The sequence below is a fragment of the Sus scrofa genome, chromosome 2 (genome assembly GCF_000003025.6).
Source record: "Sus scrofa isolate TJ Tabasco breed Duroc chromosome 2, Sscrofa11.1, whole genome shotgun sequence".
NCBI lineage: Eukaryota > Metazoa > Chordata > Mammalia > Artiodactyla > Suidae > Sus > Sus scrofa.
In genome coordinates, this window is record NC_010444.4 from 151,080,311 (window position 1) to 151,095,800 (window position 15,490).

At 56.7% G+C, this 15,490-nt stretch overlaps 1 protein-coding gene across 4 annotated transcripts in view; it reads left to right on the forward strand.

Annotated features, from left to right (window-relative positions):
• Positions 1 to 15,490, forward strand: part of HMGXB3 (HMG-box containing 3) — a 73,252-nt gene that overhangs the window by 51,535 nt on the left and 6,227 nt on the right. For all 4 annotated transcript variants that reach the window (XM_021085011.1, XM_021085012.1, XM_021085009.1 and 1 more), the window contains exons 14-15: positions 11,621 to 11,752; positions 12,573 to 12,757. In XM_021085011.1, the coding sequence (XP_020940670.1) occupies positions 11,621 to 11,752; positions 12,573 to 12,757 (317 nt within the window). The remainder of the gene's footprint in view (positions 1 to 11,620; positions 11,753 to 12,572; positions 12,758 to 15,490) is intronic.

The following is a 15,490-nucleotide window of genomic DNA, read 5'->3' on the forward strand; positions in this document are numbered from 1 at the left end:
AGTGGCTGCACCAATTGACAATCCCAACAGTGTAAGAGGGTTCCTTTTTCTCCACACCCGCTCCAGCACTTGCTGTTTGTAGACTTTCGGATGATGGCCGTTCTGGCCGGTGTAAGGTGGTCCCTCAGCGTGGTTTTGAGGTACGTTTCTCTAATACTGCGTGGTGGTGAACATCTTCTCATGTGTTTCTTGGCCATCTCTATGTCTTCTTCGGAGAACTGTCTGTTTAGATCTTCTGCCCACTTTTGGATGGGGTTGTTTGTTTCCTTGGTATGGAGCTGCAGGAGGTGGTTATAAAGTTTGGAGATGAATCCCTTGTCAGTTGATTCACTTGCAAAGATTTTCTCCCATTCTGTCGGTTGTCTTTTGGTTTTGTTTAGACTTCCCTTTGCTGTGCAGAAACTTGTAAGTTTGATTAGGTCCCATTTGTTTGTTTTTGTTTTTATTGTCATGACTCTAGGAGGTGGATCTGAGAAGATGTTGCTGTCGTTTATGGCAGAGGGTATTCGGCCTGTGTTTTCTTCTAGGAGTTTGATAGTGTCTGGTCTTATATCTAGGTCTTTAATCCATTTTGCGTTTATTTTTGTGTATGGTGTTAGGGAGTGTTCTAATTTCATTCTTTTCCATGTGGCCGTCCCGTTTTCCCAGCATGAATTGTTCTACATGTAGATGAAGTTTTTTGGTTTTTATTTTTTGTTTTTGATGTATTCGTGGAAGAAGATGAGCAGCATTTTTCTTACTCCTCCACTGTCTTGATCCCACATAGTAGGTTCTTTTAGGGTGGTTTTTTTTTTGGGTTTTTTTTTTTGGTTTTTTTTTTTTTTTTTTTTTTTTGGTATATCTGCAGTATCAGTCGAGATTTCTCTCTCTCTCTCTCTTTTTTTTTTTTTTTGCTTTTCTAGGGCCGCACCTGTGACATGTGGAGGTTCCCAGGCCAGGGGTTGAATCAGAGCTGCAGGTGTCCGGCCTACACCACAGCCATAGCAACGTGGGATCCAAGCCACATCTGCGACCTGCACCACAGCTTACGGCAACTCTGGATCCTTAACCCACTGAACAAGGCCCGGGATGGAACCTGCACCCTCATGGATACTAGTTGGGTTCGTTACCACTGAGCCACCACAGGGACTCCTCCTTTTCATCGCTTGTTTTGTTTATTTGGGTTCTGTCTCTTTTCTCCTTGGTGAGCCTGGCCAGAGTTTGTCTTTCTTTTTTTTGTTAGCCCTTCCGAAGAACCGTCTCTTGGGTTTATTGCTTTTTTCCTATTGTTTTTTAATCTATTTCATTGATTTCCTCTCTGGTCTTTATGATTTCCTTCCATCTGCTGACTTTAGGTTTTATTTGTTCTTTTGCTGATTTTTTTAGGTGATAGGTCAGGCTGTTTGAGATTTTTCTTGTTTTTGAAAAATGCCTTTATCACTTTCAACTCCAAGAACCGCTTTTGCGGCATCCCACAGATTTTAGATATTTCTGTCATCGTTGTTTGTTCCGAGTTATTTTTAAATTTCCTTTTTGATTTCATCATTGAACTTTTTTTTTTCCTCCTTTGTAGCATGTTGTTTCATCTCCATATACTTGGTTTTTTTCTCATTTCTTTTCCTGTGGTTGATTTCCAGCTTCACACCATTGTGGTCAGAAAAGATGCTTGAAATAAACTCTGTCCTCTTAAGTTTCTCTTGTTTCGTTTTGGGCCCCAGAGAGTGTTCTGTGTACACTTGGAAAGAATGTATGTTCTGATTTTTGTATGTGATTCCTGAAAATATCCGTCAGGTCCCTCTGTTCTCTTTGTCCCTGCTGCCTTCCTGATGGTCCATCTGGAGGACCTGTCCGTCGATGGGGGTGGGTGTTAAGGTCTCCTGCTGTCGTTGTGGTCCCGTGGGTTTCTCCTTTGCTTTTCTTTTTTTTCTCTCTTTTTTTTTTGGTCTTTTTAGGGCCCCACCCATGGCATATGGAAGTTCCCAGACTAGGGGTCTAATCAGAGCTGTAGCTGCCGGCCTGCGCCACAGCCACGCCAGATCCAGGCCGCGTCTGTGACCTACACCACAGCTCACGGCAGCACTGGCTCCCAACCCGCTGAGTGAGGCCAGAGATGAAACCCGCGACCTCATGATTCATGGTCGGATTCGTTCCGCTGCGCCTGGACGGGAGCCCCGGTTTCTCCTGTTGGGTAGGTGTCTGAGTGCTCCTCTGTGCCGTGCGTGTGTGCTGATGAGTGAGCCGTCCTCGTCTTAAACGGAGTCTCGGGTCATCAAAGAGCGTCTCCTCTGTCTGTTTACGGCCTTTGTGTTGAGGCTGATGTTGTCTGCTGTGAGTAGCGTGACTTCTGCTTTCTTGCTGTTTCCATTTGCATGAAACATCTTTTTTTTTCCGTCTGCTCACTTTCGGTCTGTGTGTGTCCTTTGCCCTCACGGGTCTCGTGTCGGCAGCATGTTGTAGGTCTTGTGTTTTGGTCCAGTCCCCGCTCTGTGTCTTTCCACTGGAGCATCGGTCCCGTGGCGTCTAAGGTAATTACCGATAGGTGTGTATTTATTGCCGTTCTCAGCCGTGTGTTCCAGGGGATTTTGTGTTTCTCCTTTGTTCCTGTTTCTTTGATGATTTTCTTTTATGCTTGTTGTCCTCTGATTTGTGGTGTTTTTGAATCTGCGATTTCTGTTTTGATTGGATACGCTTACTTTTTCAAGTATATTAACCCTTTTCTTGCATTTACGTGCTTTAGACCGATAGCCCTTTAGGCTTCAGCACCTTGTTAAGCTGGGTTCTTAACAAGAATGGTCTAGATTGTCTCACGCGAGACGTGTTCTTGGAGCCCTCCGCGCAGTGCAGGGTTTTGATGTACGTCTTTGCATCTCCATGTTTGTCGTTGTGCTGTTGCTTGGTTCGCCGTTGCTTTCTGAGACCTGTTTCCTGGCTTCTTAAGTGATCGCTTTCCTGTTGGGATTTTCTCCATCCTGTGTCTTCTTTCTTCTTTCCTGTTGAGGAGAGACCATTCGGCCTTTCTTTTAGGACAGGTCATTGCTGTGTTCTTTTAGTTTTTGCTTGTCCGAGAATTTCTTAATCCTTTCCCCTGGGTGATGCACGATGAGGGTGGCAGGCTGTGCCTGGCTGCAGGGCCTTTGGCAGGGACCCCCAGGAGGTGGGGGAGGCGCTGGAGCCCTTGGCAGTGGCAGCAGTGGGGTGTGTGTATTCCCGGGGAGCTGGGTGCAGTGCCTGTGCTCAGTCGCATGGCCCTGTGCAGTGGCAGCCTCTAGGGTGACTGGGGCAGTGGGCAGTGCCTGGTCCTGGGACCCTCAGTGCTGGCGGGCTTGTGCCCACCTCTGGAGTCAGAGTTGGCTGCAGAGGTTTGCACCTGCCCCCGTTGCCCGTGAAAGAGGCACCCTGCTGCCTGGGAGTCTTTGTGCCTAGAGAAGGACGTTCCTGTGGTGGTCCTGCTCCCCCTCCTCTCACCCTCCCCAGCAATGGTGCCTTGCTTCTGTGGTGGTCCCAGGCCTCCTCCCACACTGCCTCGGTTATGGGGCACCGCTCCCTGGGTGCCCCCCATGCTGTTTTCATACAGCCAACCCTAGTTCTTTCCCTGGCGCTGACTTGCAAAGCCTGAACCTCAGCACCCAGGCCCCGCCTGAGTGTCCCAGGCTGAGGTGTGCTGGGCGGCGGCACAGATGGTCCGTGCGGCTCTCTGCTTGTCCTTCCTCAGACCGGCGGCTGTGCTTTTCTCTGAGGCTTCGAGGCGCCTCCTGCTTCCCAGCCGGTTTCCCCGCCGCTCAGGGGCCTCCCAGTGCAGATTCCTTTCCCCTGGCACAGCTGCTTCTCAGGAGCGCTGGTCACGTCCTGAATTCTTCTTTTTCTCTTCTCTCTCTCTCTTCCTTTCATTCTACCCAGTCATGTGGCAGGGGGTTTTTTTGGTTTGTTTTTCGCCCATTTTGGAAGTCTGAGGTCTTCCGGCATTCAGCAGATGCTCTGTGAGAATCATTTTACGAGTAGATTTCTTTGGTAGGAGGTGAGCTTCACATCATACCCCACCATTGGGTCCTGGGTCCCCATCTACAGTTTTATAGTTTTGCATTTTAAATCTTGCCTGCGGACAGTGTTGAGTAAATTTTGGTGTAAGTTGTAACGTTTGTGTCTGCGTGCTCTTGATTGCATATGGTTTCCAATTAATTATTCTCTAAGTATTTTTGAAGAAGGCATGGTGTGTGTGGCTCTCTTTCTGTTTGAATTTCCAAATGTAGTGGATCCTGCAGTCTTGCCTGCTCAGAGCGTGGCCTCCCCTGAACTGGGAGGTGGTGGCCTGCATGTCCCGGCTGGCCAGCAGGGGGCGCCAAGCTCGCCTCTCTTACCCTCGAGGTTCCTGTGTGGTCCACGGGTGGACCTGGCTCATGAAGGAGCCTGTCCCTCATGCTGCCGATAGAAGCTCGGTCTCTTCGGGGTCTGCCACGGTTTCAGCTTTGGGACCACACTCAGGCGAGTCCACGCAGGCAGGAAACACATGTCTTCAAGACATCAGGTGGCCCCACCGTGGGAGGAAAAGGGGGTGCTGGGAGATTTCTCTGTCTGGCTTAGTGTTTTGGGAGGGGGCGTCTATTTTCAGAGGATCCAGCAGAGGAAGGGCTTGATGTGAAAAATCGTAGATTGTAGTCGGTTTCCTATGTGGTGCTTATGGTGTCCAGGGTTCTTTGGTGTGTGGTGTCCTGGCACCATTTATTGAAAGGACTGTCCTTTCCCTTGTTTGTGTTCTTGGCTCCTTTGTTCTGAGGTAGCTGATGACTTACCAGTGGATTTATTTCTGTGCTCTCTCTTCTGTTCCCTTGTCTATGTACCTGTTCCTGTGCCAGTATCGCTCTGTTTTGGTGACAGTAACCTCATAATGTCGTGTAAGGTCAGGGAGGGAGGTGCCTCCAGCCGTGTTCTTGTTTTTCAGGGTTACCTGGGCTCTTCAGGGTTCTCTAGTGCTGCACACAAATGGTAGGAGTTTGGGTTCTGTTTCTGCGAGACGCGCCCTCTGGATTTTGGAGGAACAGCACCGAGTACACATCCCGCTTCTGTTGTCAGATTCAGCTACACAGGCCCTCCTAGGAGGCCCTCATGACTCCTCTCTAAAACAGAATTGGGCGAGCCGGCTAGGAGGCTGCCCTTGGCTCTGCCATGCCATCCAGTAACTCAGCCAGGACTTGCTCACTGGCCTGGAAGCAACCAAACGGGCTAAATAACTGGGCAGTTTTCCCCAGTCGTTGACCTCCGGGCCAGTGGGGGCTGCTGAATCCAGCCTGAGATCCAAAAGTAGCCAAGGGTTTGTCGAAGTGCTGCCCAGGTAAAGAGCCTTCCCCCAGCCCGGCCTGTCTACAGCCCCTCTAGATCGGGGCTGTGTCAAGGAGACAGCTGGCAGGGGCACCGACCCCGCCCTGCCCATGAAGTCAGGGTTCCCTGTAGGGCCGGCGGGTCAAGGGGAGGATTCTGGCCGTCTGGCAGGGGGTGCCCTCTGTTGAGAGGACTCGACGGAGTGGTTGGTGTTCTGAGGACCTCGGCGTCACCCACACACACCCTGCCGTGTAAGCACGCGAGCTAGCTGACCGCGCCGGGGTCGCTCTTCTGCATCGAGCGGCTCCTCTAGGAGTGGGTGAGACAAAGAAGCGACCGTCTGGTTGGACACGGGGATTGGGCGTGACGGTGAGTCGCTGGAGGTGAACAAGCCGTTTCCTGGGTGACCTGTGAGTTTCAAATCCCCTAGTCTCTGTTCTCTGTGGCCTTAGGGTTGGGGTTGGGCTAGCGTGACGGTTTACGGGTCAGGGGTTACAAGTTAGAGTTTGGGGTTACAGGTGAGGAGTTAGGATTAGGGTTAGCATTGGGGTTCTGGTTTCAGATTTAGGGATCCAGTTAGGTTTAGGTTAAGGTACAAGTTCGGGTTCACGTAAGGGTTAGGGTTACAGATCGGGTCGGCTGTGGGCTAGGTTGAGGGTTAAGAGAATAGTGGGTAGGGTCAGTGTGCGAGTTAGGGTCCATGTGCGCGTGTGGCTTAAAACGACGGTGCAGGGCTCTAGTTCAGGCTAGTGCAGGGTTAGGTAGGGACAAGTCAGGGGTCTAGTTAGGGACAGGGTAGAGTCTTAGAGACAGCACTGGGCTCCAGTCAGGGACAGCACGGGGTTTATTTAGGGACGGTGCTGGACTCTCAATAGGGAGACTACGAAGTTTTAGCAAAAGATGTACACAGCGCTAGTTGGGACAGCACAGGGCCCTAGCTGGGGACAGAGCAGGGCTGAAATTAGGCAAAGAGCACGGCCTAGTTAGAGACAGCACAGGGCCCTAGTTAGGGACAGAGCAAGACACTTCATAGGGACAGTCCAGGCCCTCGATAGGGACAGTGCAGGGCTTTTCTTGGGGACAGGGCAAGACTAGTTAGAGGTGAGGCAGGGCCTTCGTTAGCGACAGAGGCGTGTTCTGGTTAGGGCTGGAGCAGGGCTCTGGGTGAAAAGAGTGCGAAGCCTGTAATAAGGCAGAGTGCTGGGTTCTCTGTGGGGACAGATCAGGGCCCTGCTTTGAGACATAGCAGGGCCGAGAGCTGGAGAGCGTGCCAGGCCCTGGTTAGGGACAGATCAGGAATCCAGCTGTAGACAGTGCAGGGCTGTAGGTGGGGCCGCCGTAGGCTCTGCCTAGGGACAGGGCAGCCCTCGTGTGAGAGACAGATGAGGACTTCCGTTGGGGACAGAGCAGGGCTCTAGTTAGGGACGGTGAAGGGCCTCAGGGAGGAACAGAGCCAGCGTTCGGGACAGCGCAGGGCTCTGGCGAGAAAGAGAGCAGGACTCTAGGTAGGCACAGCCCTGGAGTCCAGCGAGGGCCGGCCCAGTGCCCCAGGTAGGAAGCGTTCCGGGCCCTGGCGAGGGAGGTGTGGGGTCCTAGTCGGGGGCAGTGCGGGCCGGTGGTTAGAGACAGGGCAGGGCAGGGCCTTCTTCGGAACAGACTGGGGTTCTTGTGAGGGACAGAAGAGGGTTCCGGGTAAAGACAGTGGAAGTCTGGTTGGGACAGGGCAGGGCCTCAGTTAGGGTCAGCTCAGGGCTTTGGTTAGTGAGAGCGCAGGGCCGTAGTTAGGACAGGGCAGGGCCTGAGTCCGGGGTGGTCTGGGACCCTGGTTAGGGTAGCGTGGGGCCCTGCGTCCCGCTGGAGCAGGGCTGGAGTTAGCGACCGCTCGGGGCCCTGTTTAGGAAAAGATGAGGGTTCTAGTTGGGGACAGCGCAGCATCTTGGTTAGAGGTGGCCCTGGGCCCCAGTTAGGGACGGCACAGGGCCTTCGCTCCAGGGTAGGGCTCTGGTCAGGGACTGAGCGGCCCTCTAGAGTGGGACAGCCCAGGGCTTCGGTTGGGGCAGAGCAGGTCTGTAGTTGTGGATGGAACGGGGCTTCCGTTGGGGACCAAGTGCAAGTCCCTAGTCGGGGCAGTGCGAGGTTAGGGTTAGGGACAGCGCAGGGCCTCTTAGGGGAAGACTGTGACCTAGTTAGGGACGGGGGGACTCTCCATTTGAGACGGCACAGGGCTCTCGCTGGGGCAGCGCAGGTCTTACATGGGGACCGTCGCAGGCGCTCGTTGGGGCAGAATTGGGGCTCTCGTTAGGGTGAACGCAGGGCCTGAGTTAGAGACGCTGCAGGGCTTTAGTTTGCGGTGGAGCAGGGTTTTAGTTCGGGACAGCACGGGGCCCTACGCAGGGACGGCTCAGGCTTCTGGGTGGGGACTGCAGGGCCGTAGTCAGAGACAGTCTTCAGAGACCTCACGTGGTTCTGACTGGGGACATCCCATGGACTAAGGGAAAGGTCGAGGCCCCAGTGGGTGACAGAACTCGGCTCTGGTTAGAGACACTGCGGGGCCTGAGTTAGACAAAGAGCAGGGCTGTGGTTAGTGACGGAGCAGGCTGCTAGGTAGGGACCACACAGGGCCTGAGTCAGAACCAGTGCGGGGCCGTGTCGGGGTGAGATCAGGGCCCTGGTTAGGGACACAGAAGAGCCCTAGTTAGGCACCGAACAGGTGTCTGATTAGATACAGTGCTTGGCCCGGTTAGTGATAGAGCAGGGCCCTGGTTAGGGACAGAGGAGGGCCTGGTTAGAGCCTCAGGCTCTAGTTAGGGACAGGGGAGGGCCTGGTTAAGACAGAGGAGGGTCTGGTTAGGGGCAGAGGAGGGCCTGGTGAGAGCGTGGGGCTCTCGTTAGGCCCGGGGAGGGCTCAGGGCAGAGACCAGGCAGAGCTCAAGGTGTGGACAGTGCAGTGCTCTGGTCAAGGGCAGAGGCGCCTCGTGCCCGTGGGAGCGCAGAGAGCGAACTTCCCGTGGCGGTTCCCCCACCCCCCGCCCCAGTGGCGTCCGGCGTCTCCTGCGGGGCCAGACCTCCTCCTGGGCGCCCCGGGCCGGACGCGCCTCTCTCGGGTTCCTGGCACAGCGCTCCTCAGCCCCTGAGGCTGTCCCCACGCCCACCCTACTCCTCTCCCCAGAACTGACCTCCTCCGGGGCCTGGGTCTCAGCGCCCGGCCCCCGCCCGAGCGCCTCGGGGTGCGGTGTCCGGCTCTGGTCCCCAGGGTCTGTGCGGCTCGCTCTCTGCTCGGCCCTCCTCCGTCTCAGCTGACCTCCCCGATAGGTGGCTTCCCAGGGTGTGGGTCCCTTCTTCCCCCTGTCGCTGAGCCCAGCTACGTGCAGGGTTTCTGGTCCTGGGGGAGGTTCCGGACTGGCGCCGGCGTTGAGTGGATGCTCCCTGCGGATCGTTCTCCGTGGAGATGGGTTTGACGTGTTCTGGGAGACGGTGAGCGCCGTCTCCTCTGCCACCTCGATCCCCTTGCTTTTGAGCTTCAGATGGTCTTACACTTTCTGATCGGGAGTTCCCAGCGGGCTCAGCGAGCTATGAACCCGACTAGTATCCACGAGGATGCGGGTTTGTTCCCTGGCCTCGCTCAGTGGGTTAAGGATCTGTGGTGTAGGCCAGCAGCTGCGGGTGCAGTTTGACCCCCGCCCTGGGAACGTCTGTACGCCACACATGCAGCCCTAAAAAGCAAAACAAACGAAAACCAGCACATGCTTTGTCAGATACGTGATTGGTTTTCTCATGGGATGGGGCTTGGCCTTCCATCTTCTAACAGGTGTTTCGCAGCGCAAGAGGCCCCACTTACGGTAAAGACCCTTTCATCAATTTTTTTCCTTTAGGGGTGGTTTTGCATGTTATTGCCAAGCTCTCTTTAAGTGAAGATCGTAAATATTTTCCTGCTTTCTGCTCAAGATTTTCTGATTTATGGCTTATGTTTATGTCTCTAGTCCATTTTGAATTAATTTTCGTGTGCAGCGCGGGGCCCAGAGTGAGGGTTTTGCACGAGGGCGTGCGTGTGCTCCACCACTTGCCAAGCAGCAGTCTCTGCTGCTCTGAGCTGCCCGAGCGCCTTTGGGGGGCCGCGCGGGGCGTGGGGGGTGGGCCGCCTCCTGCTCCGTGCTCTTCTGTTCCTTCACCTTGTGGGTCCCTTTGCCAGGGCCGAGCCTCTCGGTGACGGCAGCTTTGTGACACGTCCTGCCGTCGGGTAGTGCGAGTCCTCCGGCCTGACCTTCCTGAAGTGGGAGTAGCTGTTTTCAGGCTTTCAAATTTCCGTGCGGATTCTACAGTCAGCTCGGTGGTGTCTGTAGAGCCTGCTGGCGCTTTGATTGGGATCGTGTTGACTCTGTAGATGAGCTTGTGGAGGTTTGACCTGCGTGAAAATTCTGAGTCCGCCCAGCCGTGGGCATGTCTCTCTCTCCATTTTATTCAGATTTCTTTCTTGTTTTTTTCTCCTGTTGAGGGCTGCCCCTGCAGCGTGTGGAAGTCCCCGGGCTGGAGGTCACACCGGGGCAGCACCCGCCGGCCTGCACCACAGCGGTGGCCGCCCAGATCCAAGCCGCACCTTCGACCCCCACCTCGGCTTGTGGCACCGCCGGCTGCTTCACTGAGTGAGGCCAGGGATCGAACTCGATCCCTCATGGATGCTGGTCGGTCGTAGCCCGAGGAGCCACAGCGGGAACTCCCTCTTCTGTTTGTTTTCATCGGTGCTTTGTTGTTTTCAGCACAGAGGTGGGTCCTCCACATTCTTTGTTAGGTTTGTCGCAAGTGTTGAATTTCATTCGGGGGGGTAAATGGCGTGATTCCGTTTTTAGCTGTTGCGTGCTGGTGGGGAGGCACTCTTGGGGAGTTCTCTGGTGGCCCAGCAGTCAGGGATCTGGTGTTTCGCTGCCGTGGCTGGGGTTGCTGCTGTGGCGTGGGCCTCGCCCCTGGTGCGGGAACTTCTGCGTGTTGCAGGTGCGGCCGGGGGGAGGGGGAATATGATCGGGTTTTGTCTTTTGTCTGTTAGTGTTGTGATTTTTTAAAGCTTGTCAGTTTGATGGCTAAAAACTGGTCTGTCGTTTCCTCCTGTGCTGTATTTCTTCCCGGCGAGATGGTACATACACCTTCTGTGGTTTTTTCCCTTTGTGAGCGTTTCTGTTCTTTCAGGTTGTTGGTGGACAGAGTTTTCTCCCACCTTGTTGGTTGTCTTTTAAATTTGCAATTTTGTTTTGGACACCAGTGTTTTTCCCGTGTTTCCTGTGCTGAATCTCTTACCAGAGCCCAGCCTTCTCCTCGTGGCCCCAGCCTTGGGCGTCGCCTGGGACGAGGGCCTCCCCACGCCTCTCTGCTCTTCCTGACGGGGACTCTGCTTCTGTGCCTTTTGTGCAGATGTAATGTCACCTCTCATTTGTCTGAAGATGACTGCATTTACACTTCTCTGGGGTTTTTATCCCGGGATTTGGTGTAGGGGAGATTTTTTTTTTTTTTGGTCTTTTTAGGGCCGCACCTGCGGCATGTGGAAGTTCCAGGCTAGGGGTCTAATAGGAGCTGTAGCCGCCAGCCTACGCCACAGCCGCAGCCACGCCAGATCCGAGCCGCGTCTGCGACCCACACCACAGCTCACGGCAACGCCGGATCCTTAACCCACGGAGCGAGGCCAGGGAGTGAACCTGCGACCTCATGGATACTGGTCATTACCGCTGAACTACGGCGGGACCTCCCGGGTTTTGTCGGTGTTGGTTACCTCTGCCGCACATCCCTGGGCTGAAGGGGGCGCCTGGCCTTTCTGTCCTCGTGGTGTAGCTGTCGGGATGGAGGAAGAGTGACCGCTGGGCGCAAGGACTGAATGAGGCGCTGGGGGATGTTCCTTCTTTCTTTCTCTTTCGGCTGCTCCGCCGCACGTGGAGTCCCCAGGCCAGGCAGCAGGCGTGAGCTGCCGTTGTGACGCATGCCAGGCAACCCGTGCCGGCTCTTAAAAACCCACTGTGCCAGGCCAGGGATCGGACCTGTGTCCCAGTGCTCCAGAGAAGCTGCCAGTCCCATCGCGCCACGGTGGGAACACCTGTTTCTTTTTTTATTTAAAAAAAAAGAGAAAACGTTGCATTACTTGTGTTTTCCTGTTAGCAGTGTGTTGAGACAGCCTGGTGACAGAGCATTTAAGCTTTTACCTTCTTTTTCTCGATAAGTCCGGTTTCCTGTATCATGAAGGTACCACAGTTTGTTTTGAACTGCTCCCTCCTCGCGGGCACTTTGTCCGTTTCCGGCGTTTGCCCGGGTGGATGTCACTCATTTTCCTCTGCCGCTCTTGAACCCGCAGGCCTCTTTAACGTGGGGAACAAGCTGCTGGTGAGCCTGGACTTGCTCTTCGCCATCCGAAACCAGATCAAGCTGGGCGAGGACCCCCGGGTGTCCATCAGTGCTCTTCTCCAGTCAGTGCAGGAGCAGACAGGTACAGGCTGGCGGCCTCCCCGGCCCGAGGCCAGGCCTGAACCCCCTGGGCTTCATGGCAGTAGTGGCCTTGAGGGGTGCTGAAACTTGGAGGAGGGCCCACCCTGACCTCCTCACACGCCTCCTTTGGAGTTTTAGAAAGGCCACGCTGGCGTGGCGAAGCACCCGTCTTTCCAGGCCCCCGAGACCCTCAGCCCAGGGTGAAACTGACTTTCTAGAAGCTCAGCCTTTGGCCATAGGTAGACATGGCCTTCCCGAATGCTAGTCCGATGCAGTCGGCACGCGGGGCGTCTGGCGGCCCACCCCCATTTCCAGGGGATGCCGAGACCGGGAGGCCACCCCCTCGCTCTCCTCGCTTCTGTCCGCTCCTGTTCCCCGCTCCCCACCCCGACCCTCTGCCCCGCACGGGCCCCAGCCCCGCCCCTTCCCTGGGACCAGCTCAGCTGCAGGAGAGCCGAGGTTCGAGGGTCGGAAAGGCCTGCGTTTGAGGCTGGCCTGTGCCACTTGGTGGCCGCGGGGGGTCTTGCGCAGGTTCTCCTGTGCCTCGGTGTCTGCAGTTGGGCGCTGAGGTCAGTCGCAGCTCTTGGTTCGTCAGGACATGAGCCTTCAGTGAGCTGGTGTCCTCCCAGCTCTCAGCACCGGGTGGGCGCCTCGCAGGTGCCAGCTGCCGGGCAGCTGGAGCTCAACTGGCGTGGCGCTTGGCTGGCCAGGGCCTGGGGCGGCCTTAGGCGAGACGCGGCTTGCGGAGCCGCTCTTGCGGCTGGCGCCGCGTGGCCTCCAGGTCTTTCTCTGTGGCCGTGGCAGCTCTGCTCTCCTTGCAGAGAAGACCCTCACCTCGGAGGAGCTGAGGCAGCTGCAGGAGCTGCTGTGCAACGGCTACTGGGCTTTCGAGTGCCTCACGGTCCGGGACTACAACGACATGATCTGTGGCATCTGCGGCGTGGCCCCCACGGTGGAGGTGGCCCAGAGGAGCGAAGAGAACGTGCTGGCCCTGGAGAGTGTGGAGGTGGGTGCCTCGTGGGCCCCACCCCTTGGCAGCCGCTGTCCCGCTTGATGTCCCCGGCTCCTTTCCTGGGTGAGGCGAGGTGCTTTTTCCTGCCGCACCTAAGGAGGGCCAGGTGGCAGCAGAGGCATAGTCGTTGCTGACTCAGCAGCCTTATTAAACACAGCTAGGGGCACTCTTGAGACACCGGGGAAATGACAGTTTTAACCCCCCCGCCCCGAGTTGGTGTGCTCAGGAGCTCACTTTCTGATTCGGGGACAGATAAACCAGCAGTGAAGACTGCAGGGGTCCTGTCAGTGTCTGTGGTGTGTTGATTAAAAGGGGCAGTAACGCTGGGGCAGGTGGGGGGAAGACGGGGCTCTGCTGGTTCAAAGGAGCTCTTCCCGTCCGGAGGGGGTCGGGAGGCCCTGCCGCCGCAGGCCTGGGACTAGCGCTCCGATGCCCGCGTTGCTCTCGCGGGGGAACGTTCCAGGCAGCAGAGGGGGTGAGCAGTGGGGGGCCGGTGTGGCTGGGCTCTCGGGGAGCAGGGCAGGGAGTGGGGGGTGCGAAAGGCCGGGGTAGGGTCTGCTGAGGCCATGGCGAGCCCGGGAAGGGTTTTGAGGAAAGGGGGCCTGGTACGACTCAGGTGCCCCACTAGAAGACGGGCGCACAGGGCAGCGCCACCCCGAGATGGCTTTGTGCCTGAAGTCTCACAAGTACCCGGGAAGGAAGGAAGCTTCCGGTCACAGAGGAGCCGCGGGAGTGGGGCACTTCCCAAGTGGTGTCAGGCCACGGAGCCGAAACCAAAACCAGGCGTTTAGCAACATGAGGTGAAAATTGGGGCCGGTGGAGCTCATGGCTCGAGACGCCCAGGTCCTGAAAGAGAGGCGAGTACGTCGGAGGACACAGCGAATAGAGGCCTTGTACACATCCAGCGGCGAGGAGAGTAAGGTCACGACGCGGTCCGTCCCGGGAAAGCAGGGCCGGCTCAGCCTCAGACGGTGGACCGATGCGACCCAGGGCTGAGCGCACAAAGGAGCACCTTCATGCTCCTTTCTTCGGATGTGTACAAAAGCTTTCATTTTTATAGCATCCGCTTATGATAAAGCTCGGAGTTCCCTGGCGGTGCAGCAGCTTAAGGACCTGGCGTTGTCCCTGCTGTGGCTCAGGTCACTGCTGAGTCTCACGTTAGATCCCTGGCCTGGGAACTTCCACATGCGTGGCCACAAACCCAGAGAACAAAAAACTCTTAGCAAGCAGTCTTCTTTCACCTGGTGCAGGGATTGGGGTTTGGGTTTGGGTTTGAGTTTTTGCCTTGCCCAAGGCGTGAAAGCTCTGGGCCGGAGGCCGAACCTGCTGCACAGCAGGGACCACCCTGGGTTCTTAACCCTCTGAGGGCGCCGCAAGAGGACTTTGATGGGCATCGGTTAAGAGTCCGTGGGCGAACTCCTTGCCCTGACCCTGCTGAGCTCTGGTCCGCGGGCAGCGAGCTGGCCTAACGCAAGCGCCGCGCCCGCAGTGATGGTGGGGCAGCTGTCCGTCCTCTCGTCTCCCCGCGGTGCCTCTGGGTAGCTCCTGGACCTGCCGCTCGCCTGCTCGCCCCCGGAGCGGTCCCGGCCCTCGGGAGGAAAGCTTTGCTCTGTTGGGCCTGGCTGGCCGGGCAGGGCGAGGATGCCTGCGGGGTCCTTTCTCTTCCCCGTTAAAAACAGACGTAGATACTGATCAGGTGTCTTTGTTGGAAGGATGGGGTACATGACGAGCTATGGAACAAGCGTGATGCCTCTGGAGCCTTCTGACGTTCCCTGTAGATGAGTTGAACTGCTAGACATTGTTGCTTTGTGTGTTGTCTCACAGAGAGGCCGTTGCTGACCTGCTCAGATCTGCCTGTCTGCTGATCCCGCTCACGCAGTGGCGATTCGTGGCGCGTTTTGTGACACAGGCCACGTCCTTGCTCTGTGCTCAGTGCTGCGCGCTCCTGACCGACTGGTCCTCCAGGCCTGTGTAGGTGTAGGGGCTGGAGCCCAGGCTGCCTGTCCCAGCTCACCCTGCGGGAGGAGGCAGAGCTGGGGCCTGACCTGAACGGAGTCTGGCTGCTGAGCTCCAGTCTGAGCTTATAAGCACTGCTGTGCTCACTAGTAGCTTCGGAGACCTTGAGCTCTTGAAGCACATCTGGCCGTAGACTGGTGGAGTTCTGATCTCCGGAGTCACCGGAGGCCCGTCTCCCGCGGAGCTGACTCTGCCTGGCACCTGCCTTGGCCTGGTCGAGGCTCTTGGCTCCCAGACAGGGCAGCGGCGTTGGCTGCCGTGTGCTCGTCTCTCCTGTGGCTGTCTCTTGGTGGTTTCCCTCTGCTGCATGCAGCGCAGCGTTGGGGAGGATGTGCGGAGAGGAGGTCAGGGCATCGTGAAGTCCCTGGCATGAAACGGAAGGGACCGACCCAGCCTGAAACGCACGGTGTCCACAGGCAGCCTGTGGGCAGGCCCCTCCCCTCGGGGACCGTCTTGCAGACCCGCTGGACCGATGAGAGACGTGCCCGTGGCACGTGGTTCTTGGGCTTTGCGGCGCACGCGTTACCTCGGGCAGCGGTCCAGCGCCCTTACAGTCAGGGGTGTGCGGGCCCCACCCCCAGGGTTACTGAGGCCGTGGCTCTGGAGTGGGCTGGGATCTGCATTTCCAGCAAGTTCCAGGCGGCGCACGTGCTGCTGCAGGAGGGATCCCGCTTGGAGACGCACTAAGCCCTGGCGCGGCCTCAGGGCTCT